The sequence below is a fragment of the Myiozetetes cayanensis genome, unplaced genomic scaffold (assembly GCF_022539395.1).
Source record: "Myiozetetes cayanensis isolate MyiCay16 unplaced genomic scaffold, myiCay2020 scf3, whole genome shotgun sequence".
Taxonomy (NCBI): Eukaryota; Metazoa; Chordata; class Aves; order Passeriformes; family Tyrannidae; genus Myiozetetes; species Myiozetetes cayanensis.
In genome coordinates, this window is record NW_026087521.1 from 61499438 (window position 1) to 61524217 (window position 24780).

The 24780-nt window shown below is 41.4% G+C and overlaps 1 protein-coding gene across 5 annotated transcripts in view; it reads left to right on the forward strand.

The window, feature by feature from the left end:
• Positions 1 to 24780, forward strand: part of ADIPOR2 (adiponectin receptor 2) — a 46339-nt gene that overhangs the window by 18180 nt on the left and 3379 nt on the right. For all 5 annotated transcript variants that reach the window (XM_050325569.1, XM_050325572.1, XM_050325571.1 and 2 more), the window contains exons 2-7: positions 4740 to 4975; positions 18318 to 18437; positions 20255 to 20426; positions 21074 to 21260; positions 22336 to 22523; positions 23746 to 23939. In XM_050325569.1, coding sequence (XP_050181526.1) covers positions 4808 to 4975; positions 18318 to 18437; positions 20255 to 20426; positions 21074 to 21260; positions 22336 to 22523; positions 23746 to 23939 — 1029 coding nt within the window. In that variant the 5' untranslated portion in view covers positions 4740 to 4807. The remainder of the gene's footprint in view (positions 1 to 4739; positions 4976 to 18317; positions 18438 to 20254; positions 20427 to 21073; positions 21261 to 22335; positions 22524 to 23745; positions 23940 to 24780) is intronic.

The following is a 24780-nucleotide window of genomic DNA, read 5'->3' on the forward strand; positions in this document are numbered from 1 at the left end:
TCACCTGAGAATAAGTCAAGCTTTTGTGTGATGTTACTGAATGCTTTTGGTGTTACTATACCATTTGTGAGGGACTACTTGTGACAGAACCTGCCTACCAGAAGACAGGAGTAGAAATACAATGTGCCAAGAAAGCTACATTTAATTTAGTATACCTTACTGATCAAGATAACCAGAATCCACTGTTTCATAGGCACAGCATTCCCCATCACCCTATATAAGCTGTGTTCTTATCACAAGTGATTTGCCCCACCCTATATAAGATGTGTTCTTGTCACAAACAATTTGTAGACTGAGAGAATGTCTCTTACAAGATTTTTCAGGCACTCAAGCCCTTCATTAAGCCTTAATGAATGTTGAGAGAAATGTATACCCTGAAATGTTCATGATGGCCCTTTGTTGTTTTGATAACAGATTAGGGAGAATGGGCTAATCTTATGAAGAATCATCCAGTGTTTACATTGCTTATGCTACTTTAATGGATGCTTTGGAAGAGGATTGGCAAGGAAGGAGCATGCAGTGAGTGCCATTGCCTACCTGTTCAGAAAAGTTTCCCTCAGAAAGGCAGTTGAGAGGGGAGTGTAGAGGGATGCAATTTTCATTCTTCCTCCAAATACCAGCTACAGACAGAATGAAATACCTTTCAAGGGGTCATTCTTGTGCTACTTATAGAAAAGAGCACCCTGACAAGAGTTGAATACTGGAGAGATTGCTTTGCTTAGGGGTAGTGGGAGGTGGTCTGACCATCCGGGACTGTGTTTTATCCTAAAAAGGGAGTAACAGATCTTTTAGATGTGATTACACGCTGTTGGTGTGCTTTCTTTGGTTTGCTACCATGTGACATCATTTAGCTTAGACTGTAAAACAGTCCTTGTGCCAGGTGAATCCTGGGAGGTTGGGAGGGCTGTAATGCTTATCCTGGGGAATATCTTGCAAAGAATAATAGCATTATCCGTGGTGCTTAAGTTCATGTAACTACTCTTTCCTTGTCATCTAGAGGAGTGAAGCAGTGTCCTAAATATGCTGCAGTTGTGGATGTTGACTCCTGTGACATTGCACAGTTGCAGTGAACTGCTGAGATAGTTTTGCCTTCTGATTCTGGTTTTGGAAAGGTGGCAGGTATCTGTGTCCAGCCTCAAACTGGCCCTGACTGTCCTCGCTGTGGGGCTGAACTGGGATGGGGGGAGCAGCTGAGGCTGCTGTGGGGGATGTGGTGGCATGGCAGCAGCATATCGAGTCGAATAAGGGAGTGCCTCATTTTGTGTTTGTGGGCTGTGTTTAGAACTCTGGTTGTATTAAACTGGTAAGTCCTTTCTAAAAGCTGACTTAGCATTTAGAAGTTTGCTACATTTAAAAAAAAAAAGCCCCAAACACAACAAACCAAGTTCTGTAGATGCTTCTCTCAGCTTATTTTAAGCACATCAGGAACTCACTGATTCATCTAGATGCTGATATTATGCTTATTACGTATGCAGTCATTAAGTAGATTTTAAATGGTACATGGCAACTTCCTCTTTAAATGGCAACTAATTTTAATGAAACATTTAGTTTGCATGCTACCAAAAAAAGTTAAAAGGACTTCATATATGAGATTTGTAATCTCAGTGAAACACAAAATAGTATTTTCCAAGACCTTAAGTGTTCTGTGGCTTTCCATTTTCTAGTTTTGTTTTCATGAACTACAGTCTTAGAGAGAGCGGGGCAATAAGGCTCTTTACAATGTTTCAGCCGTCAAAGTCTGTCTAGGTGCTACTGACCATACTTTTTAGTTTGCTTACCTTTGCATGCTGTTTTAGGGCAAGCATATGTAGCACTAAGAGGATCCTTCATAAATGAGAACGTGGAAACGTTGTAGTGCATTGAACAATTCCACTGTCATTTCGAGAAACAGCAGCTTCTATTTCTGCAGAGCTCTTAAGTTCATCTCTACTGCTGAATGCAAGTCTGACTCTCTGGAGGTGAAAGGCATCTTTTATTTTTAACCTTAGCGATTGCTTGGCAGCAAGTGCTAGCGAAGTAAATCTTCGAGGCCTGATTTAAAAGTCTCTTGGCATTCTTGTGTCTTCTTGTGTTAGGAGAACCTTTCGCAACCATCATGGCCAAATGCGGTTAAGCCTGCTGTGTGGTTGTTACTGCGTCCCAGGGCATTGCTCCCACAATGTTATAGAGGTGATGTAAGGACAGGCTGTTAGGCAATATAGTTGGTAATGCAGCACGAAGTGGCAACTTTATTGCTTAAAGCTGGTAGAAAGAAGAACTAGTAAAACTTGCCGGTTCAACGTCTAATGCAAATTGCACAATCCGTGAAGCTAACCAGGGCTGTTCCAACTACCTACCTCTGAAATGTCATATGGAATATCAAGGGGTGTGTAACTGTTGTTTATGAGCAGCTGCTCTGCTTGCCTGCATTTTTTTTTTGGTTTTTGCTACAGCTTCAAATTGGTACAGGGGACCTGCTGTGGTCTAACCCCAGCTGACAACTAAGCTCCACACAGCCACTCACTCACTCTGCCCCAGTGGGATGGGGGAGAGAATCAGAGGAGTAAAAGAGAACCTGTGGGTTGATTCAAAGACAGTTTAATAAGTAAAGCAAAAGCTGTGGATACAAGCAAAGCCAACCAAGTAATTTGCTCACCACTTCCCATGGGCAGGCAGGTGTTCAGCCATCCCCAGGAAAGCAGGGCTGCCATCACACATAACGGATATTTGGGAAGAAAATGAGCTCTGCCCCAGCCAAATCAGCACAGTACTATACTGAGGTTAGCCTCCTATAGGTTGCCTTTTAAATTAAAAAGCCCATAAGTATCGTTTCAAACTGTAGTTGTTGTTGCATATTCCTTTCTTTTTTAGATCAGTTTTGCCAAATGGCAGTGTGATTATGTCTTCATGTTTTGTGCATAAAAATAGAATTGTGATTTGGCTGCTTGAAATATGACAAAAACAATCAAGATTTCAGCAGTTCTGTGGCTTTCTAAATATTTCTCCTTGCTCTTAAAATCTCACCCAACTTCTTCATCAAGCTTCCTGTGTAATGCTGCTAAACCTCATCTTAATTCTCCTGTGACTCTTGTGTTTACCAAGTAAACAGCTGTGGCCATTTTAGATGTTCCTTCTCAGATGGAGGTTGCTGACCCTGTAGTGAAGGTGGCAGGAAGGTGGGCACACCATCTGCTCTGCTGTCGTGTTGTCAGCGTACCATCTTGGGTGATTAAAGCTGTGTGCCATACTGAACTCGGACAACTTGAGGTATCATTTAGCTCTGCAGAGTCTGTTACCTGCTCATTAGCAGCTCTGTTCTCTGAGGATTGCCAGGCAGCTGAGGGGATATAATATTGCAAAATGCTGCAGCAAAATTAACTGTAGCCCATTTGTCACAGCGAGAATTATCTTGCAGTGATCGTATGTAAATGAAATTAGTTCCTGTAAGGATGGAATACGCTGTTTATTGGCTCTTTGGAGGTGACATTTTATTATAAGACTGCCAATATCAATTCCCCATCTTATATTTTTAATTTTCTCTCCTACATTGTGACAAATTTCAGCATCTTTATTGGGCACTAAAATTCCAATTTAATTATGCATCCTGGCAAGTTAAAACTTGTTAGATGGATTATCCTAATGTTATGTGTTAGTCACATCTGAGTACTTAGATGCTACAGTAATAAGAATGACACCGAGTGATTAGTGCAAAACGAATAGATTCTCATTCAGGGTGATTCTGAAGCCTCAGCTGAGGCTTCATTCTGATAATTCGCTCTGATTCTTTCTGGCACTCAGATTGCAAAGTTCTCTGGATATTGTGCCTCCCAAGGCTACCAGTGTCCAGCAGGCATCTCTTGGCTGACTACTGAAGAGATATACAGTGATGTACAAGACAAAGGGGTGACCAATAATACCCTTGGATGAGAGCTCAGAATAACTGTTGTCATTAATTTTCTGCAAATACAATCACATCTTGTAACGTTTTGAGATAAATTTACCCTGAATCCTTTTTGAGGTGTTGTAAGCCTGAAATACAATGACTTTTCTGAGTAGAAATCTTGGGTTATGGTTTTCTGGAGGAATTGCCTGGGTCTGATTGCTCTGATGGAATGAACGGCGTTCAAATCTGTCTGCTCTAATTCCTTACACAAGGAGAGGTACAAGCCTATTGCCAGCAGTGATTGTGAGCATGTTAATTTAGGCAAGGGAAGCTTAATTACTCTGTGTACTACTGCCCTCCTTGCTGTCTGTCTAAAATTAGTTGCTGCATGAGCTCTGCTTGCTTGCTATTACCTGAGCAGCTGTACCAGTACTTAACGACCTACTTTTGGTGAATCCTAGCCCAGATGATTGAGCTTGACTATGAGCTTCATACCTGCAAAAAGCTGATAATTACAGAGTACTTGTGATAAGTAGTTTATTTCTAAGTAGTCTTAACGGCCCGGTGTTTGCAGCTTCGTAAAAATAAAAATAATTTCTAAAAAGTACACATTTTTAAAAGAAGTTCTATGAAGCTCAATTTCTGTCATCTTTCAAAGTTGTGTTTAACTTATGTTAGGGTATGAAAGTGGCCTCAAGATGAGAATTCGTTATCCAGTGGTGTAGAAATCTGTGTAATTGGTCCTGTGGGAGCTTTGGCACACAGAAGAGCAGTTGTGGTGGCTGTCTGGGAGCTTTTAAGCATGCTCTTCTTCCGGCCAACTTTTACACCCTTCTTTTTAACTTCAGTTGACTTACATAAACTGTTTGTCTTTCAGAGCCAGCACGTAATCAGCCAAACTGAACCAAGAGGAGGGAGAATATTTGAGAAGGCTCCCAGCATCTCATGAATGAGCTAACGGAACTCGATAATGCTGGTTCTCCAGAGCCAGGTCTACGGCTCAGAAGAGGACACATGTCTGACCCTGCAACAACACAGGCAGCCTTTGAGGAGGACAGCTCTCAGCAGAGGCTTCTTTTAGAGGAGCCACCTCTGTCTTCTGATCAGGAAAATGTAAGTTTTATATGATTACCTGCTAGGTTTGCTGGGAGAAGGGAGCTGTGGCATAAGTGCTTCTTAACTCTCAGAAAGGTGGACCGTGAGCCTACAGCCTTTTAATGCCTGCTAAATAATTGTAATAATACCAGGAAGATTCCAGAAATCCTCAGTTCAATGTATGGGAGCTTGAGTGACGAGACTGGGCATAACTAATTTTACCAGCTTTTAAATTTTTATCCCATCCTCAAAGAAATGGGATTTGTACTGATTTGTTCTCTGCTGAGATGCTGCTAATATGAAAAGATTTTTGTTCTGTAACTTTCAGTTAATTGCAAGTGAAAGGGAAAGATATATTGACTTTGGCTGAATGTAGTCAGAACCTTGACTAATTGCTGTAATTTTGGAGATTAGGATTGAAAAATCTGTTTGCAAGCATTGTTGATGGAAGAATGGCCATACTGGATTAGGCCAAACATCCACAGTGTACAATATCCTGTCTCTGGACAGTAACCAGGAACAGACTCATAAGGAAGAGTACAAGGGTGGGGAAGCATGTCGTGTTACTTCCCTAGGACACTCTCCCACTCTTTAGCAGTTGGTGGCTCACAGATTTTCTGAGCCAGTGTCAGTGTCTTTTAAATTTTTGGTGCAGGAGCCTCTGTAAATTTGAGCAGCCACAGCATCCTGAGGAAAGACGTTCCACAGCTTAATTAGGTGTTACACGAAGGTAGTGTCCAAGCACTGGACTAAAGTACCTTCTGGTTAGAGACTTCCAGAACGGTAATTAATGCTTCCCCCAGGATATGTTCAGATGGATATCAGCACACTTAAGTGGAAGAGGCATTCATCTTAGGCTCCCTATTAAATTTATCATGGATTAATGACTTTACTGTATCAGCTCAGTCACAGCAACTGTGTGGTTTTAGCCAGCAGCAAAAACATGCCGGTGCTACTTAGTGTGTGTTGGGCTGTGGCTGTAATTGCATTTGCCACAAATTCTGGGTATGTGCATGGAGCACTGTCATGGATCAGCTGACATGAGAACTGGTATGAGCTCGTCTTAACTTGATGAGTTTGAGCTCTTACAGAATTTAGTTTCAAGTGTTCTTGTAATGAGAAGTCAGAACAGATATTCATGGCCAGTAAGCCAAGCCACTCTAAGTTGTACACTTCTCTAGGATGTTTTCAGTATATCACGATAGCAGGAAATACCCAGAGTCTTTTTCCATTCTGTGGAAGGTTGTGAATCATTTGTATGAGGTGCAAAGTCCTGGCCAATATTTGAATTCCATAATGTTAAAAAAAGAGGAGTTAAATTGTTCAGTCATTTTCACGTATTTTGAACACATTGTGTTTGGGATCATCCGTTTTGAGGGATGTTTTCATTCTCATCCCTGACTTTCCTGGCTGAGTAATGTGAGTGACCTGCTGCCTGTAGGTGGAATAACCCAAAGTAAAAGCCCATAATTGATTATGGTCTTAAATTCTTTCTGTACATTTGTTTAGCCAAACAGAAATTACCTGAATGAGTTGAAGTGCTTAATTTTAAAATTTTGGAAATAAAATAGTTTGAGAATTTTCATTCTCTCTTTCAGGCATTCTTAGTATATGCTATGTTTGGTTGTTTATTTGTTTGCTTTAAAGTGTATGACAGAAGTATGTGTTTCTTTTGTTTTGGTTCACTACAAGTACTTAGCTTTCTTGTGTTGGGTATCTTTTCTTTTTCCTGGTCTTCTGAAATGCTGTCACAGAAAGTTGTTGCCATTTGGACCTTGCTGTTCTGTCTTAATCTGCATCACTTTCTCTGCCTTGTATGGCTTCCTGCTTTTTTGACTTCTTTTCAGCCTCTCATTCCTGTCCTCTGTGATTTCTTCTTTTTTAATAGTGCGATGTATTTAAATTATTTTTCATCATGAGAGGCTGAATAATTGATGCTTCTGATGGATCATCCCAAAACGCTCTGCTGTCAAAAGTACCAATATTATCTTGCCAAATGGCCTTTATTATGGGATATTCTGCAGTGTTCTAAATAATCTGGAAAAAACATTACACTCTACATCTTCCTCTGTCTTGTGTAAGCCTCAGCACAGCTGTTACTCAAATGTCAGCTGGGATTCACTCTTCTGCTCCACTGTCTGTTCTGGCTGTGTGCAACTGCCTCAGAAGAGATGACTTCTTAGTTCAAAAGCATGATTCTCCTCTGCTTTTGAGGAGGTTCATGTTTAGATAACAGTAATATAAGGTTATTGTTCTTGGCTAGATGGCAGTAGTACTCAGCCACTCAAGCTAAACATAGCCTTATAAAAGGAGTCAAGTGGTGCCCACTGCATTAGTGTTCCAGGGGCTAAATGCGACCACAGAGGCAGCTGATGGTAACAGTCCCAGTGTTGGATAAGGGAAGTGGATGAGAGCTATACAGAGTCTTGATGGAAGAACCACCATCATCATTTAATGTGCTTTTAAGTGCTCCTACTTAGGAAAAGCTAGTATCATAATACAGATGTATTCTAACAGATACAACACTTCCCAAAAATGTACTGGGCTAAGACTTGAGGTATGAGTGTAAAAAATGTGTGTATTTCTATCCTGTGATAATATTGCATTGTTTACTTTTACTGTCACCTCTTATTACTCATATCACTGCAGCTCCTTTATTTATCTAAATAATCTTCCCCAAATTCTCCTATACAAGATTCCTTTGCCTACTTTCTGCTCCACTTGTAGGAGTAAGCAGTCTGAGCTCTTAAGAGGCAGTAGTTGAATTTGATGAATTATTTTAATAGTCTTTTCAAGGGAGGTGGAAGCATGCCATTATGTTCAGAATTATTTTCCATCTTCCTCACAGCTTGCATTGTATACTGTGTATTTCTCATTTTGATGGGCCGGTATTGTTCCTCATTAGTAATAAAGCATTTTTTTGTGCAAGAAAATAGGAATGATATTAAGAAATAAAATTTACTCCTGAAAGGGTTTTTTTTGTTTGTTTTTGAGGCCTTTGACCCTGGCACCAGTAACGTACCTGGGAGGTTGCATAGCTGTGAACTAAAACTTACATTAAGGATCCTACTTTCTGTAAATAGTGGCATTCACTGAATTCATATAGTAAAGATTTACTAGCCATATTGAACATGCTTATTCAAAATAATAATAAAACAGCTACATCCTTCTGCCAGTGCTGTTAATCTGCCAGTTTTACAGTGATTCTTATGAGAAGATAAAATTAATATCCTTTTACTCTCAAACCTCTCAGTCGGTATTTTATCCCGTAATTCTCAACCCTCTCCTAGAGTGCATGTGTGTACATAGATTGTCCCCTCTTCCAAGTACCTGTTCCAAAGAACATCTTACTATTTTGTTTAAACATGCAGCTAAAGTAGTGGCAGGTGAGTGCTGAACCTTCTGTGACTTGGAGAAACGGTGACCATTTATCTGCATGTTAAGCATTTGGTGGTGAGAAAAGGATCAGACAAGCTGCATAATTCTTCTTGTTCTTTCAGCAGCTTGAACTTTTTTCCCCTTTTCTGGTTTGCGTGTGCTGTGTATGTGCTGATGAGGTGTTTTTCAGCAGGTGCTTTCTCATGTAGCATGCTGGATTGCCTTGCCTTTGGGACAGCATCCTTTCTCCTGACCTGGAGTTTCTGTGTTTTAACTGCCTTTGTAATTCCAGCAGTGATAGTTCCTGAAGAAATCTCTCTTTCTGTGGCTTTGTTAAGCTGACACAATCGAATGCATGTGACTTCTCACAATGTGATGAATGGGCTCTTTATGCAGCCCTGAAACCCTGTGCTTGACTCTTTCCTTTTGTACTTTAACTTGTCAGTGACAGGAGGTAAACAAAAGAACCATTTTTTTTTTTGTTACCTTTATTTCAATCGTCGGCTTTTCCTGTGCTTAGATGATGATTCCTTTCATCTTTAATGCAGTTTTGCTTTCATGAGTAGTGCAGTTGTCCTGTGTGGCACCAAAATGTGCCCATAAAGTGGAGGCCTATTGCTTTAAAGTGCTCGAAAACCTACAGCAGGGGTTTGGGAGGAGGTCTGTGCAGTGCTCAAGTCGTCTGAATGGGCAGGAGAAATTTGGGTAAATACTTGCCTGGATTGCTTCTCAGGGAGCATGGGCTATGACTTCGAGTGGAACTTAGCTGACCTCTGACAGATTTCATGATATCTCCGTGTACCTGCAGGAGTCTTTCCAGAGTGTAAATACCAAAGTGACTTGAAGGAGGAAGGCAGAAGGATGTAACAATTTCAGGTACAAACCAGAATTTTTAGAGTAATTGAAGGTGAGCAAATGACTTGAGGCTTTTAGCTTGAATCACAGAACTTAAAGCCTTTTCTGCTACAGAAGTGTGTATGTATTCTCTGAAAAAGCAGACTACAGAAATGCTTTTGGTATTGACAGAAAGGTGCAAGTAAGTAGATGAAATTGTCAGACTCTCTTTATGGTGCATTCCATCTGAGTGAAAGATTGAGGTGTTAAGTCTTGAAGGTCAAAGGCAGAAATTTCAGTCTTTCTGAAGCTGGTATTTTTAAATTCTGATTGCCTGAAGTTTTATCCTTTATAGATCTACTTCCAAGTTTCTTGCTCTGTTTGAAACCATTTAGCTTTATTCTCAGTCTGGCATTTTACTATTGGTACTTTGGAATTATGATTAAAAACTTGGCATCTGCTTCTTTTTTTCCTCCTTCTTGCATGGCATTGCAGGTTTTGTTAATAGAGTCTGTCTTCTGAGAGTGAATGGGAGAGGCCTGGAAAAACAAAGTTTGAGGTCTCAGCAAAACATGTTTGCTTTTGTTTTAAAGCAGATTATGTTCAAAATTTGTAGTTCTGTAGATCTCTTTACCACATCTTCTTTTCCTCCATTTTTTGCAACTCTTGGGAAGGTGTGTTATTTCTTTAAAAGCATGTGAGATGACATTATACTTCAAATCAAAAGATCTTAACACCTGAATTTATCGTTCTCTTGCTGTTCTAAGCACTGGAAGTAATGTGTATTTTACTCAGACTGCCAGTCACTGAAGTAAGTGCTTGAATCTAGTAAATATGCCTTTTTTTTTTTTTTTTTGTACAGCAAAGCATTTTTGGATGCACAGAGCAGAATATCTCCGAGTATTCCCACTCAAACAGTACAAAGACACGTGATAGGGAGATAGTTTCCAGTCTCCAGAGGCTTGAGTTGGTCAGATGCTCATGCATCCTTCACTGACAGTTGATGTGCCTGGGTTATTAACAGACTTTAAGAGCTTGAAAGTCTGCAGAAAAGACAAAAAGTGGTGACCTAATCAACCGTGAGTAGGCAGTGCCCAGAAGGCTGGTAATGTGTGCGAATCGGCCGTGTCTCTCTCTCTCTCTCTCTGCTCTGTCTCCCAGAAAACTCTCATTGAATTAACAAGAAGCTTGTCATAGGTTATGGCTTGTTGAGTTGCAGCTGGGTTCAACTGTCTCCTATTAGTGTGGAGTTTCAGCTCTTTGGGAGGGGAAGTGTTGGTACTCGAGGGTTTGCTGCCTGCCAGCAGGTTTTGTAACCGTGGCCTGCTGTGCTGTGTTTTGAAACTGGGAGAGGGAGGGAGTAGTTTTGTTTATCGTTCACTGGCGCAACTGTTTCCCTGGACAAGGGTTAGATTCCATGGGCTTTGCCTTTGTTCTCGTGGAGATCATATCTGTCTGGTTTGGGCAGCAGTGGAGGAACGTGTTGGCCTTTCACAGTGATATAAGAGGAAACACTGTTGTACTGGTGGGTTAACTTGCATCTTCCTCCAGCTGCTTTGGATTGATCGACTCTGCTCTGATGTTAAGTTCAGCATACTCTTCCAGTCTCTCTCTGTTTATTTTTTTAACAGAGCGTTTATTTTTCCATAAGCCCAGCATGGTTGTTTTGTTTTCCTGCTGTCAGGATTAACAATGGCAGAGGAGCAGCAAAAGGCACATGAGACTCTTCTGCAGTAGAAGCGATTTCTACAGGCTCTCCCCCAAAGGGTGCTGATGAGCACATGTGGGCATTGAGGCCTGTGGCCCTTGTCAAATACTGGGCATTGACAGAAAATCAGTAGTTGCTACTGCTCAGAGATTCAACAGAGCCTTTTCATCTGAAGATATTTAACAAGGGAACGAGTTCTAATAAGGGTGTATTAGCAAGGCTGCTGAAGCCAAAATGTGACTTTGTCCTAGGACTATTTGCTACATGAGTTTTGAATGTTAGTGCTTGTTTTTAATGAGTGCCAGCGAGCAGCCACCCATGACCGGTTGTATAAAGCTGTTTCCAAGTGCTATGTTAAATGGACTGTATCTTTTATAAGAAGGTGACCTACAAAGGAAAAATACTAAACTCCAGGAACCTCCCAGTACTTAACATTTTGACCAGCAGGCTGAAAGGGTTTTTGGCACAATGCTAATGAAAGACTTTTTTTGGTCCAGTGACAGCAAACCCAGCTTTGCACACCCTGCTTAGAGGGTGAATATAGTTAGCCTTTTTGGAAACTGTGGCGTGGCTGTGTTTACAAAAGCCTGTCAGAATGTGAATTCTAAAGGACAATGCTGTTATTTTAGAATGTATGCAGAAAGTTTGGGGAAGTCAGGGAAAGTTCTTTATGGTGATGTTCATTTCCAGTGAAGTTCTTCCAATCCAAAGAACATAAGGTGATGAAATTCTGAGAATTGTGCAACAGGCTTTCGGGAGAAGTGGTGTGGCACGGCAGCACCTATCGCTGCTTTCCCCTTACGAAAGGCTGGTTAATAAAGGTCAGTTGACAGAATGGGCACAGAGGAATTGCTGAAAAAAAAGCAATCCGGGGAGCTGAAAAGGATGATGCAGGACTGTGATTAGAAAAATAACATTTTTATATTATAGCCTTGAATGTATCTTGGCCATTATGCTGAATGCTCTCGAGTTACTGAATCTGGCACGCTGCCCCGAGGAACATTAAATGACTTGAATGTCATGTTAAACACTATTAATCATTCATCTGATGAGATCAAGATAAACAAGAGCAAAAACTCCGAGTCACGTCTAGACTTTGTGACTTCAGTTTAATGTGGGGGATAACAGTGGTATTGTAAATGCAGCAACATATGTTTTCTAACTTGCATTTTAAGAAGAGAATGGTGTATAAGTACCGTGCCGTATAATATCCCATGACTCAGTGTTAGTCAAGACATTTGGATTCTCTAAGCTATCTTGCCTGTGTTACAGTGATGTAACCGTAATGTGTTCCTACCAAGGCAGAGAGTTTTGTCAGGACACATGTAAAGAAGAGAGTGGGGGAGTGATGTCAGCAGCTGAAGGAAGCAGCAAGAATATTAGAACAAATTCAGACTGCATCACTCTTTGGGAAGTCCTCTGATGGTTGGTTTAGGCCACTGGTGACATCTTGATGGTGAATTGGCATCACAAACAATTGAACTTTGAGACATGGGAGTTCATTAACTCCAGAGCTTAATACTACATAGGTATGTGCATGGTCAGTTAGGCTCTTGGTAACTGAGTAATGATTGTCTGAAAAGGAACTCTAAACCAGAAGACTTCTGCCCTTTCTGGGGTTTAGGAGAGTTTCATTACAGTTAGCAGTTGTCCTGGTTTTGACTGGGGTAGAGTTAATTTTCTTCCTGGTAGCTGCTACAGTGCTGTGTTTTGGGTGTAGTATGAGAATAACATTGATAATACACTGATATTTTAGTGGTTGCTAAGTAGTGCTTACCCTAAGTCAAGGACTTTTCAATGTCCCCTGCTCTGCCAGTGAGGAGAGGCACAAGAAGCTGGCAGGGAGCATGGCCAGGACAGCTGACCTGAACTGTCCAAAGGGATATTACATACCACAGAAAGTCATGCCCAGTATATAAACTGGGTGGAGTTGGCTGGGAGCTGCTGATCAGTGCTGGGGGACGGGCTGGGCATCAGTCAGAGGGCAGTGAGCAATTGCATTGTGCAACACTTAACTGTCTTGGGGTTTATTCCTCTCTCTCTCCTTTTTATTGTTATCATTAGAGTAACATTTTTTTCAACTGTTAAACTGCTGTTATCTCAACCCACGGGTTTTACCTTTTTTCTGATTCTTCTTCTGATCGCAGTGTGGAGGCAGGCAGAGTGACCAAGCGTCTCTCTGGTACTTTGTTGCCATCTGAGGTTATACTGTGACACGGTGTTACTGTTTAATGTGTGCACTTCTTCAAATACCGTGCGTGCGACCCAGGAAAACTGTGGAATTTCAGAGAGAGCAGTCCTGAAAGCTGCAAGAAGTTTTGAGAATACAGCAGTCTGTTGAAGTGATCATCAGTTTAACTTTCCTTAATCCATGCCTAGCTGGGTTCTTTGGCTCCCTGGTAACTTATGAATGCTACTAAGAGGAGGGCTGTAGATCGTTTGACATCCAGCTGACGTGTGTTGAAGACAAACTTGGCCTTGCATGTGTTCTGCAGAACATGTTCTGTAGTGGGTCTCAGTAAAATGGGAGCTGATGCTCCCTTTGTTTCTGTTGCACATGCTTGAGCTCCTGAAATCCCCTGGTTATCTGCACCAGCTTCATTATCTAGTAACAGGGTCACCTAGCAAAAAAAGTGGGTAATTTCTGCTGGATTAGTATTGGATCAGCTAATCAACCCAGGGATCAGAGTGGTGCCAGTGTCGGTGTAAAGGAAGATGGGGGTGAGGGAGAAAAGGACCACTTTTGACGGAGTAAACTTCTTAGGTAGCTTCATTCAGATTTGATTTATGTTTGTTTGCACACTCTAATGAACACAGAAAGATGACACTTTCTGAAGTGATGAACCAGAACTTACTTGTCCTGTGTGCAAACAGCATTCATATGCAAACTCTGAAATTTTCTAGAAATCTTTAAACTGACATCAAGAAACTACAGACCTCAAGAAAATAAACTTTTACTGCTTGAAGTTCAGAGAACACAACTTTGGAGAAAGTGAGAAAAGTGTTTCTGGACTCTTATTCTGCAGTTGTGACTTGACTTCTGACAGGCTTTTCCATAGTAAGGACGTTATTAAACAGTGTGTCTGTTAACAGATTTGAGAGTGATAGTATAGAAACTGTTAATCTATGTGAGAAGGATAAGCTGTTGTAGTAGACAAGTATAATGCATTTACTAGAGCAGGTTTTACTGCACTTTTCTCTGTAACAGGATCTTTGGCTATGTGATCTGACATTTTTGGACTGTATTCAGGCAACAAATTCTTGTACTAAATGTAAACTTTTTTTTACCTTCTGTGCCATTACTGTAAAAGAGAGAGATCTTGTTCCTAATCTTATTTAATGATAGGCACTGTGCAGTTGAGCTCTTGGATTTCTTGCTCTTGTTTGCTCTGGGTGCTCTAAGGCTTGGTTTTGGTATCAAACCTTTTTGATCCCTACCAAAATATGCTCTGAAATTCTTGTTTAGATGATGTGTTGCCCAGTTCTCTGTACAAAGTGAACATAATTGTCTGATTTCTCCCTCTTTCTTTTACATCCTTGTCTATCACGGTTATCACAAAAACAGTAAAACTTCACAAAATAAAGTGGATATGGATAAACCAGTAAAGCTGTTTTCTTCTGGCCACTTTCACTTGTCCTTCAGATTTGGTTTATTCTCTGGTACCGTTACTCAACTCAGGCTGTGTTTATATGCCTGTTTTATAATTTGCATCTCATTAGGTATATCTGTACTGGTTTTTAGTAGCTTTAACACTGTGAATTTGCAAAGAGAGTAGGATTAAAACTGGAATGATTGCTTGGCATTTCCATAGAATTAGGAGTCCAGACCCATTGGAGCATAAGTATCCAGAATTATGGATACTGTCCTTGATTTCTGATTTGTGTGAACAACTGATTGTCCGCCTTGCTGCATTTGTGCCGCTGAAAAATGACAGCTGATGATTGCAACAACTTTGCTTGTTAACAAAGAAATGAGGAGTTTTATTTAAAGGTACTCTAAAATGCCTTGAAGACTTCACAGAATTATTTAGTCAAAATTTGAGACACTTTTAAAAGAAAATGAGTAACTTAGATGACATAAAAGAACATCTGAAACATTAGCCAAGTGAAAATCCTTTTGGCCTGTGTTCTAGATACTACAAAGTCAAAAGTTATTCTTGAAAGCACTTAATTCAGGATATACCACTCCTCCTTAAAAATGGAGTATCAGAGTTTTTTCCTGGGCTCTCATTTCTTGCATGGTCTTAAGCAAGTGATATTATTTACCCAGTATGTTTCTCATTTTAAAATGTGATTCTGCAGGCAGGACTTAGGAATAGTTGAAAACAAGTCCTAAAGCACATGCTTGCTTACGTTGTTATGATCTGGAATTATTGCTGAATTTCTGGCATGGTCAGCCAAAGAGGAGAGAATGTGGGAATGCTAAGATATGAAGGAACGTGTCTCAGAAGAAATTTTACAATATGCCTTCTGAACAGAAGAGTGGTGTTCTTTTCTTTCAGTCACCATCTGAAGAACTGAAGGTCAGTAGACTCCTTCAGTTTTCCAGATGAAAGCTGGTGTTGGTGTTGCCCTCCACTGTAGATTCCTGGCTTTCAAGAAGCACAATTCATTGTTCTTTCCAATGAGATGTTACGGGAAGGAGTCGAGAGAGCACGGACGTTCCAGAATGGACCTCGTTTTGTCCCCTTAGTGTGGAAAGGACTAAGAAGCTGAGCTTTAGTTTTTTTCCCCTGAATGCTAATTTTGCAGTTTAATGGCAGGAAGGAGATAGTAAAATCAATTCCATTTTCTGGCAGTCATCTGGACTGTGTATATGATACGAATTCCTTTTATCACTAGAAGAAGCTCAGTAATGATTTGTTTGTAGGCACATTGCCAAAATGCAAAGATTTTGGACTAGTTCATAAATAGCTGTGCTCTTCAAGCTTTACAGTCTGTTCAAATTTAAACCTTCCCATCATTCTAGAAATGGGAGTATGTGCAGAGGGGGAAATGAACATTTTTTGGCTTTGAATCACTGTGCAGACTGCAATGAATACAGGCTTTGATTCCATAAGGGACCTTTTTTCCCTTCGGTCCACCAAGTTTTGTAAATTGAGGATTACTAACTTGTTCACCCCATTTGAGCTGGTTATTGTGTGGTGCTGGGGGAAGGAATTCTAGGGTAGCTAAAAGGCATTGGAACTTAAACTCCAGCCTTACCTTTCCATAAGGCATACTCTTGGAAATGGAAGGTTTCTTCAGTTTCTGAGACTGTGCAGACTATCATGAGCATCTTATGCAGACCTCCATGGCAGGGGACTTGGACTAGTTGATCTTTAAAGCTCCCTTCCAACCCAAACCATTCTGTGTTTCTGTGACCTTGAGTTAATTATTTATAATATTGAAAACTGCGAATCCTAACCAGAGAGCTCCATTAGTAGAAAAAAACCAGTAAAATTAACAGTGTGGTAAATAATGTGAGTGAATATTGTTGAGTCAGAATGAAACTGAATTTGTTTTTTATCCCTATGCCCAACAGAGATTGTGCCTGTTTTAGTAGGATATTAAACCTGTTTGCATCTTGATGTTGCCTGATGCCTTTCTCGATAGAACTAATCTAGGCAGAGTGTATTTAATGCTGTCTTAAACTGCTGTAGAATCTGGTTAGAGCTGATCAATATTTATATCAATCATTACTATGAAATACAAAATACTGCTCAGAGGGGCTGTTCACTGGAAGGATAAATGAAGGTGAATAGGCAGTATGAGGGACATGGTTTGTCCCCAAAGATTTGTTTAGTCAATTAAGTTTTCCTAGTGTGGACAAATGTAAGGTCATATGTAAAATGCAAGGGATGTATATATACTCTGTATTACCAGAAATTGCACTCTGGATAAGCAGAACTGGGTCAAGACCTATTTGATGGTGGGACCTCTTTGAAAGATGGAGCTTTGGTGGCTACTGCAAGCCTTGGGTACAAAAGCAGATATTAGCATGTCATTTCTCTCTCAGAAAAACGAGAAATATTGAAGACTCTACCCAGCTCACTGTAAGCTGGAAGAAGTCTCCTTTTATTTATTAAAAACCTAAAATTTTAAGCAGCTTATTCAGTTAACTTGTTGACGGAAGCAGTTAATAAGGCTTTACTCTAAGGAGAGAGCTGTAAAGTGGGGCAAATGCACAGCCACATCTGAACTCTGAGTCAGAGTTCGGGACATTAACCTGGGCATTCATTACTGCTACTGCTTTGTAGGTAAGGTATGAGGGGTTATACACCACATTCTCAGTCACTTCGGATGGCATTATGGATAGAGAATCTTGAGTTTAAAGTTGTTAACCTTGATAGAAGGGAAAAAGAGTGTTTTGGGAAATATGGAGGAAGCCAGTCTTCGTATGGATTGTGGAGCTTTCTGGGTCATGAGGTGAGTGGCAGCTTTCTGCATTAAGTCTGAAGGGTACAAAAAGCTCATTCTCTTCCAGCTTTCTCAAATTTGTTTACCTTGGAAGCTGAAGTGTTGAATGGAGTCTCTGATGGGCCGTGAGCATTGTAGTAAGCAAACAGGAATGTTGGACTTCTGTGGCCCCCCTGCTTTTTTCCTAAATGGGAAGCTAGAGTGTATCATAATATGTAGATGATGTGATAAGTCACCATAGGGTAGAAAACTACCAAACCTCATTTCTATAAATTTATTAGTGATCTGTACCAGCTTGATGTCCCCTCTCAGCAGATTCTTGTAGCTTTTCTTTTCATAATTTTCTTGGTACACCTTGGGGATATGGGTATTTCTCTTTATCTGAATTTTGTTTAAAACTCTGCTGTCTGTTACCGCTTTTCTTTGTTAACTTGCCTTTGTCTAACTGGCAGAAGTTTCATGCTAGTTTCTGAAATACCTTGAAAATCAAACAAATGAGTGATTGTCTATTACTGGATTATGAGCTGAACAGAAATGTCACTTAAACAGAATAGATCTTCAGATTTGGACTGAAAGTTGAGGTGAAACATTTATAACAAGGTAAATGGATTCCTCTCCTTGACTTACCTTTTATTACCCTAAAATGCCAGATATGTTATAGAGGCATTAACACCGACATAGTGTTATTGAAACATAAAATGGGGAGTAATCCTTCCCTAGAGATGGGTAGGCTGCAAGCCCCAGACTCCATATCTGGGCTTTAATGAAGCGTAACTTGCAGAGGAACACTGCCTGCTTCCAAACCTGGTGAGAACATACGCAGAATGGGTCAGGCATGTGAGTCGTTCTCAGATACCTCAGAATGTAATAATTTTTTTGCTTGTCCTTTTGAATTCCCCTCCTCAGTGCTGTACAAGGAAAGACTTCTTTATTTGCCAAAGACCTCAAATCATAGTTTTGTACGGAAAACAACATCACCTTTCTCTGTTCATCTTTCTACAAAGCATTTTATCTTGTTTTTTTTTTTTTTTCTCCCCCCAGTGTTCTGAGGATTGCAAACACAATGATGAGTCACCTCAAGAAGACGAAGGGTTTATGGGTATGTCACCTCTTCTACAAGCCCACCATGCTATGGAGAGAATGGAAGAATTTGTGTGTAAGGTAAGGGCATGTGGAAACTGCTGAACTAGTTTCCTGTTTTAGGAAGCTCCAGGGGCAGCAGGCTATACTTGCAGCATCTGTGCTGCTGATGTGAGGAAGAGGAGGTTCACACCATCCCTTGAATGAGCATCCCGTGTTCTAACTAGCAATACTACGGTGTCTCAGGATCTCAGTCTGTCATATATGATTAAATTGTAAAGCATGGAACAGCAGGGATTACAAATGAAACTCTAAAGCTGATCATGCAACTCAGGTGTGTCTCTTGAAAAACACCTGTGAGTGCAAAGCAGAATAAAAGCCTTCTAGTTCAAGGCACTTTAATTTGCAAGGTCATTTTGTCCAGGTTTCGACAGACTTGCAAATATTTTGCTTTTCCAGCACCATTTGCATCCATTGTGGAATAAGCTTTGTCCCTGACTTGCAAACAATGCTATATTAAAACCATATCCAAGTAAATCCATTGTAGGTTTTGTAATTGTTGACCTTGGCTCAATTTTTGACACTTTTGAGAGCCATGGGGCTGTATCAGTCTCTGACCCTCCTTCCTTGCTGAAAGGAATGCTGCCTCTTTATACACTGGTTCCTACTGGTTTTATGCACTATTTTTGATGTTTTTACAGAGGAACTGTAGTTACGCAGTGGTTTTTTGTGTGTGGGTTTTGTTGTTTTTTTGTTTGGTTGGTGTTTTTTTCACTGTGCATCTCTTGCTCTTTTAAAATGTTTTGCAGAGTGGATTGTGTAAAATGAATTCCCTCCTTCTGTTTCTACCTCAATTCAAATTTTTGGTTCATGAAGTAAACCAGTTATTTTCTTGTTAATTGTATTTAAGAACCCAGTCTTTAACTGGGTTGGTTATTCTGAATGGCTTTGTTTTGCTTCCATGCATGAGTGTGGAGAATTGATTTAAAAACTCTGGGCTCTTGTTGTTGAAACTGAAATAAGAATGTAGCCTTTTAAACTCAGTGTTTCAGGAATCTTCAGCCCTGCTCCTGTAATTCTAGCCAGCCGGCAAATCCAAGGAACACTGCAGAAACAACCCCGGTACATAAAGCAGTTCCCTGATCCCCCTCTGCTTGGCAGTGCTGCTTCTGACGCCCAACTGAAGACTCCCTGTGTCTTGTGTTACCAAAGCAGTGCTAAGGACATCTGTGCACGCTTATTTCATGTGGAACCAGCTGCAGGATTAGCTGCGTGCACATACACTCCCTCCCCATTTAAAGAAGAAATCTGATGGAATTGAGTCACCAACCTGTTGCCTTAACTGATCCGTTACCATTTCTTTTTTTCCCAGCCTTGAATAAGGGGTTGGACACTTGTTGCTGGGCTCTTGCCCCTTCATGCTTTCTGTCCCCTGTTAGTGCTGATGATGGGTAGCTTTTTTTGCTGGACTGCCCCAAATGCTAGCAGATATGTAGTCAGGTTGGCTTGTGGTGGAGGAACAGGCTTATTTATTTCTCTGAAAGAAGTAGGTGTAGGTCTCTTCAGTTGAATGGAAAAGATGACCTGTAAAACAAGAAAACCTGGAAATTAAATGCTTTCCCTTCATTAGCAGTAAGAAAAGCCCAATAGCCTCCCTGTTCGATGAAATGCTCAAGTATTTCTGTCTCTGGTGGTGCAGCTTAGCTTCATAATGATAGTTTTGAATAGGGAACAGTGACTAAACCACTATATTTCAAGTGTAAACCTTTTCCCCGGTGATGTCCCATCAACTCTTTTCTGTACTCACAGAGTAACACTTTTACTAATACGGGTTTTCTTTGGCCATACATTGATGGCACTCGATTCGCTGCTTTTAACCAAAATCTTTTAACTCCTAGGTATGGGAGGGCCGATGGAGGGTCATTCCCCACGATGTTCTGCCTGACTGGCTGAAGGACAATGACTACCTGTTGCATGGACACAGACCACCCATGCCTTCCTTCCGGGCTTGTTTCAAGAGTATCTTCAGAATACATACAGAGACTGGTAACATCTGGACACATCTTCTAGGTATTGGCACCTTGCTCTAATCTAATGCCAGTTGGTTTCATTGCTCTCAAAGAGGGCAAGATAGAAAGGGGTATGGCATTGATCAGCATTATTGTTCCACTAGTGACCTGTTAAATTAGCAGGCTGGTATCCCTCTCCTAATTTTATCCCACCGGAGTTGGATGGGACTTCCTTAATCGTGGCATATAATACAAACAAATGCATTAAAAATTGCCTAATTTTTGATAAATTACTGGTAGATACTTCTCTTCCAAGTGTGTAGGTGTTAACTGAGATCACATTTCTTACCACGAGAACACGCTTATGTTGCAGCTTCTGTGACCAGTTTCAACTTGTGAGGAGCCTTGAAGGGGAAGGGTTTCTTTGAACTTTGCCCTTCTCCTTCTGCATTTTGCAACAGATATTTTATTGTTGTAGTTGTCAGGCATCTTGCTAAACAACTGAAAATAAAATACAGGGTCTGTCCAAGTCTGAGACAGAGCTGTGGTTGGAATGTGTAACTGAAGTAGGGCAGCACTCAACTCTGCATGTGCTGCTGGCTGTCAGGAGCTCCTGTGTTTAGGAGTCCCACACACTACAATCATGCTTTTAAAGAAAAGCTTTCAGTATGCATGAGCTTGACACCTCTCTGCCTTGCTGTTTTTCAGGATGTGTGTTCTTCCTCTGTCTGGGAATCTTCTACATGTTCCGGCCAAACATGTCCTTTGTAGCACCTGTGCAGGAGAAAGTGGTGGTTGGATTGTTCTTCTTGGGAGCCATACTCTGCCTCTCCTTCTCATGGCTCTTCCACACAGTTTATTGCCACTCAGAAGGTGTTTCCCGGCTCTTCTCCAAGTAAGTGCCTAAAGAGCAGGGTAGGCCAAATAGGAAACAGGTGGGAAAACAGGGCTGGGATTTGTGCCTGGAGCCCCAGTGTGGGAGTTGTTCATTTCATGACTGCATGTACTTTGGAACAGAGTTGAGCAGAGATTTAATGCAGCTTCTTCTAATTATAGTTTGTTTCAGCATGAGTTTTTGTGCTGTCATTTTAGTCTTAAAACTCCATCATTTTCTGCTGTTTGGCAGACATGTGCTTGCATCTTGCTGCTTTAAGTAATATACCTTGAGCTTAGTTGCAGGACTTGGAATTTTTTAATGTGAGTGTCACTTCTTATCATTTCAAGTATTCTGACTAACTTTAAATCTTAAACTTATGTAAGACAGTTCCACAATGCATATCAAGATGTCTTGGTCTTTTGGTTTTACTTCACGTTCTTTTTTGGCTGGCTGCTAAATATCTCATATTTCTTAAGATTACTCAAGCTAGACTCTGTAATCTGCAAGACCACCTTTAAAGTAACCCAGCTATTTAAGTCCCCTACTGGAACATTAACTCCATCAACTTCTGTAGGCGTGTTTTGTCGGGGTGGGGTAAAAAGCAGTGGCTGTGGATTTCCTTTTTCACGCTGGTGTGTAGGAAAACAGAGTGGTTGAAAAATTGCAGCACTTTTCCACTGCGCTCACTTAAGCTGATGCATAACTAACTGATGCTCGTCAGACACTGAAGGGTTTGCACTGGCTGTGCTCTCACAACATACTGTGTGCCCCACATTTAGGGGGCTCTTGTGCTGCTTTTTACCTCATCTGAAAGTCAAATTTGAGTTTTCCTCAAAAAGCTTTGGTCTAAAGGTTGCTGAAGGTATTGCTGGTGACTGGCCAAAAATGGCCTTACTGGCTGTCTGCCAAGGGAGTCCATTACCAGAGGAGGGCACTGGTGGAAGAGTTGCCATCAGGAAGTAAGCTGCAACAGCAAGAGTAATTTAGTTTTGCAGTGAGAAGCAGACAGTTGGTCTACTAAAGGAGGGCGTGTGGGTGAGAGGATTTCCAAAGGTTTGCATTTCTTATGAAACTGGTTTTTGTTTCCTTCTAGGCTGGATTATTCTGGCATTGCACTTCTCATAATGGGCAGCTTTGTACCATGGCTGTACTACTCCTTCTACTGCAACCCTCAGCCTTGTTTCATCTACTTGATTGTGATCTGTGTCCTGGGCATCGCAGCCATAATTGTCTCACAATGGGACATGTTTGCCACCCCTGAATACCGGGGTGTAAGGGCAGGTAAGACCTCAACTTAACTGTTTGGCTACTCGACTGCCTTTCCTCCTTTGTACTTGCCACTTGGAAAAACCATCTTGGGAAGACTTAAGAGAGCTTAATTTTATAGAGACCTAATATTCTTGGATCGGGAGCCTGATGGGTTTGCTCTCAGCATATATTTTATAGCCAGCTGGATGCACAGACAAGGGCTAGTGCAAGTCCTGGAAGTGCATTCCTGAAATGGACAGTAACACATGCAGTAGGAAAGGTAGTGCAAAGCATTTCTAGCTGTATCTAGCAGCTTTGCTCCCAAAAAACGACTGACTGCTTGGTGTGTGTATGTGTACTTCCACTGTTTGTCTTGGTTTGGTAACACAAGGCTCAGACACCAGCAAATCATTGGATGACTGAACTAATCTGAATGATTTGCCTAGATAAAATACATAGTCGAGATAAAACCTATTTTTACTCTTTGTCAGAAGAACAAAACCAGATTTGGTTTCACATTCTGAGGTAGGAAAAAAGAGAAAGCTTAGGGGGCAGCTGTGGAATGTGCACACAGATGGGTTGAATAGTAATATTTCTTGTTTCTTAACTTGCACATGCTGTCTACAGTAAATCTAGATTTCCTGGACAAGTTACTGGTGTACCTTCAGAGAGTTCAGCTTTCCAAACTTAAAATCTCTGTATGGGTCATGAATATCTCCCCCATGCCCACTTTTTTAAAAAAAGTTTTCTGTACTTGCTGCTCAAATCTAAACAAACAAACCATGTTTCTCTTACGTGGCAGATCAGATGAGCGCAGCTGCCCCTTTTCTGTTTCCTAGGACCGCTGGTGCAGTGTATGATAAACAACCTCTTTGTTGTTTCTCCTTGTCTTGCTCTTGAGCGGGGATGGTGAAGTGAGGCACAGTCTGCGTGGTCTCAGTTCCCCCTGCAGGCCAAGAGCAGTAACTGGCCTCACGTACACTGAAGCTGGCAGGAGCAATCAGTAAATGAAGTATTTTGGCTATCTGCTGGAACATATAGCCGAGTACCTTCTGGTATATGAAGGAAGTCTGGGCATTCTTTAGCTTCCTTCCCAATAAATCTCTTCTGGGCACCTCCAGCTTCAAGGGCTGTCACCTTTCTGCTGCTTTGGCAAATACTGAGTTTTCCTTCCATAGGTTTTTGTGTTTTCGTTGTGTCCCTTTACCTCCACTGTGCTCAAACCTGACTCTCCCGCATTTTCTTTACCTCCCAGGAGTATTTCTAGGTCTGGGTCTTAGTGGGGTAATTCCCACTCTGCACTTTGTCATCTCTGAGGGGCTCCTGAAAGCAGCCACAATGGGGCAGATAGGCTGGCTGGCACTCATGGCATGCCTGTACATCACTGGTGCTGCACTATATGCTGCCCGCATCCCGGAGAGATTCTTCCCTGGCAAGTGTGACATCTGGGTGAGTCTACACAATGGCTGGGTGAGGAGACCAATGTGAAAGCTGGTTCCCCTTGAGGCTGAAGGATGTTGTGTCAGTCTTTTCTTATTGCAAGTATCAAACTGCTGCACCAGAAGCACTAGGTCTTCAGCGGCCAAATAACCGCGGGCTCTCCAAGCCTGGCTTTCCTGGTGCCTCTCTTCATGAGTTGTCACAACCTGGCTGATCTGAGGTAACTGCTGGTGTGCAGATTCACTCCAGCACATGTACTAGGCAGCTTTAACAGATGGCCAAGCAACTCTGTGAACTTGTGTGTGTGTGTGTGTGTGTGTGTGTGTTGAGGATCTTACAAACACACATCTTTATCTTGCTTCTGGGCAGAATAGTACATGGTTATTTTGCTGATGTTCAGTGTGTTCTCTGGGATCTTCACACCAGGACTGGCTCCTCATCTTGTGCAGCCAGTGAAAATGCTGGATAGATATGGTGGTCTTTGAAGGGATCTCTGGCCTAGGTGAAGCGAAAGTGGAGTGAGCAAGAGGATGGGTGGGGGAGACTTGGTATGAGGGAAAGAATAATGAAGACTGCAGGAGAAATATGTGGGAAAGATGTTAAGAAAGAAACTGAGTGAAGCAAGAGTAGAGATGAGGGGGAGGTAGACCTTTGGAAGACCACTGTACTTCCACTAGCATAGTTAAGGCCCCAAAGGGCTAGCAGTGAGAATGAGGCTTGAGTTGTTTGAGTGGCTTTTGCACAGCACCAGTTTGCTTGGTGTGTTTAAATGGGCAAAGAAAGCATTGCTGCTCTAGGCTCCAAAAGCACTGGTGTACCACCAGCTCTTTTCCAAGCTTTCCATGAAACC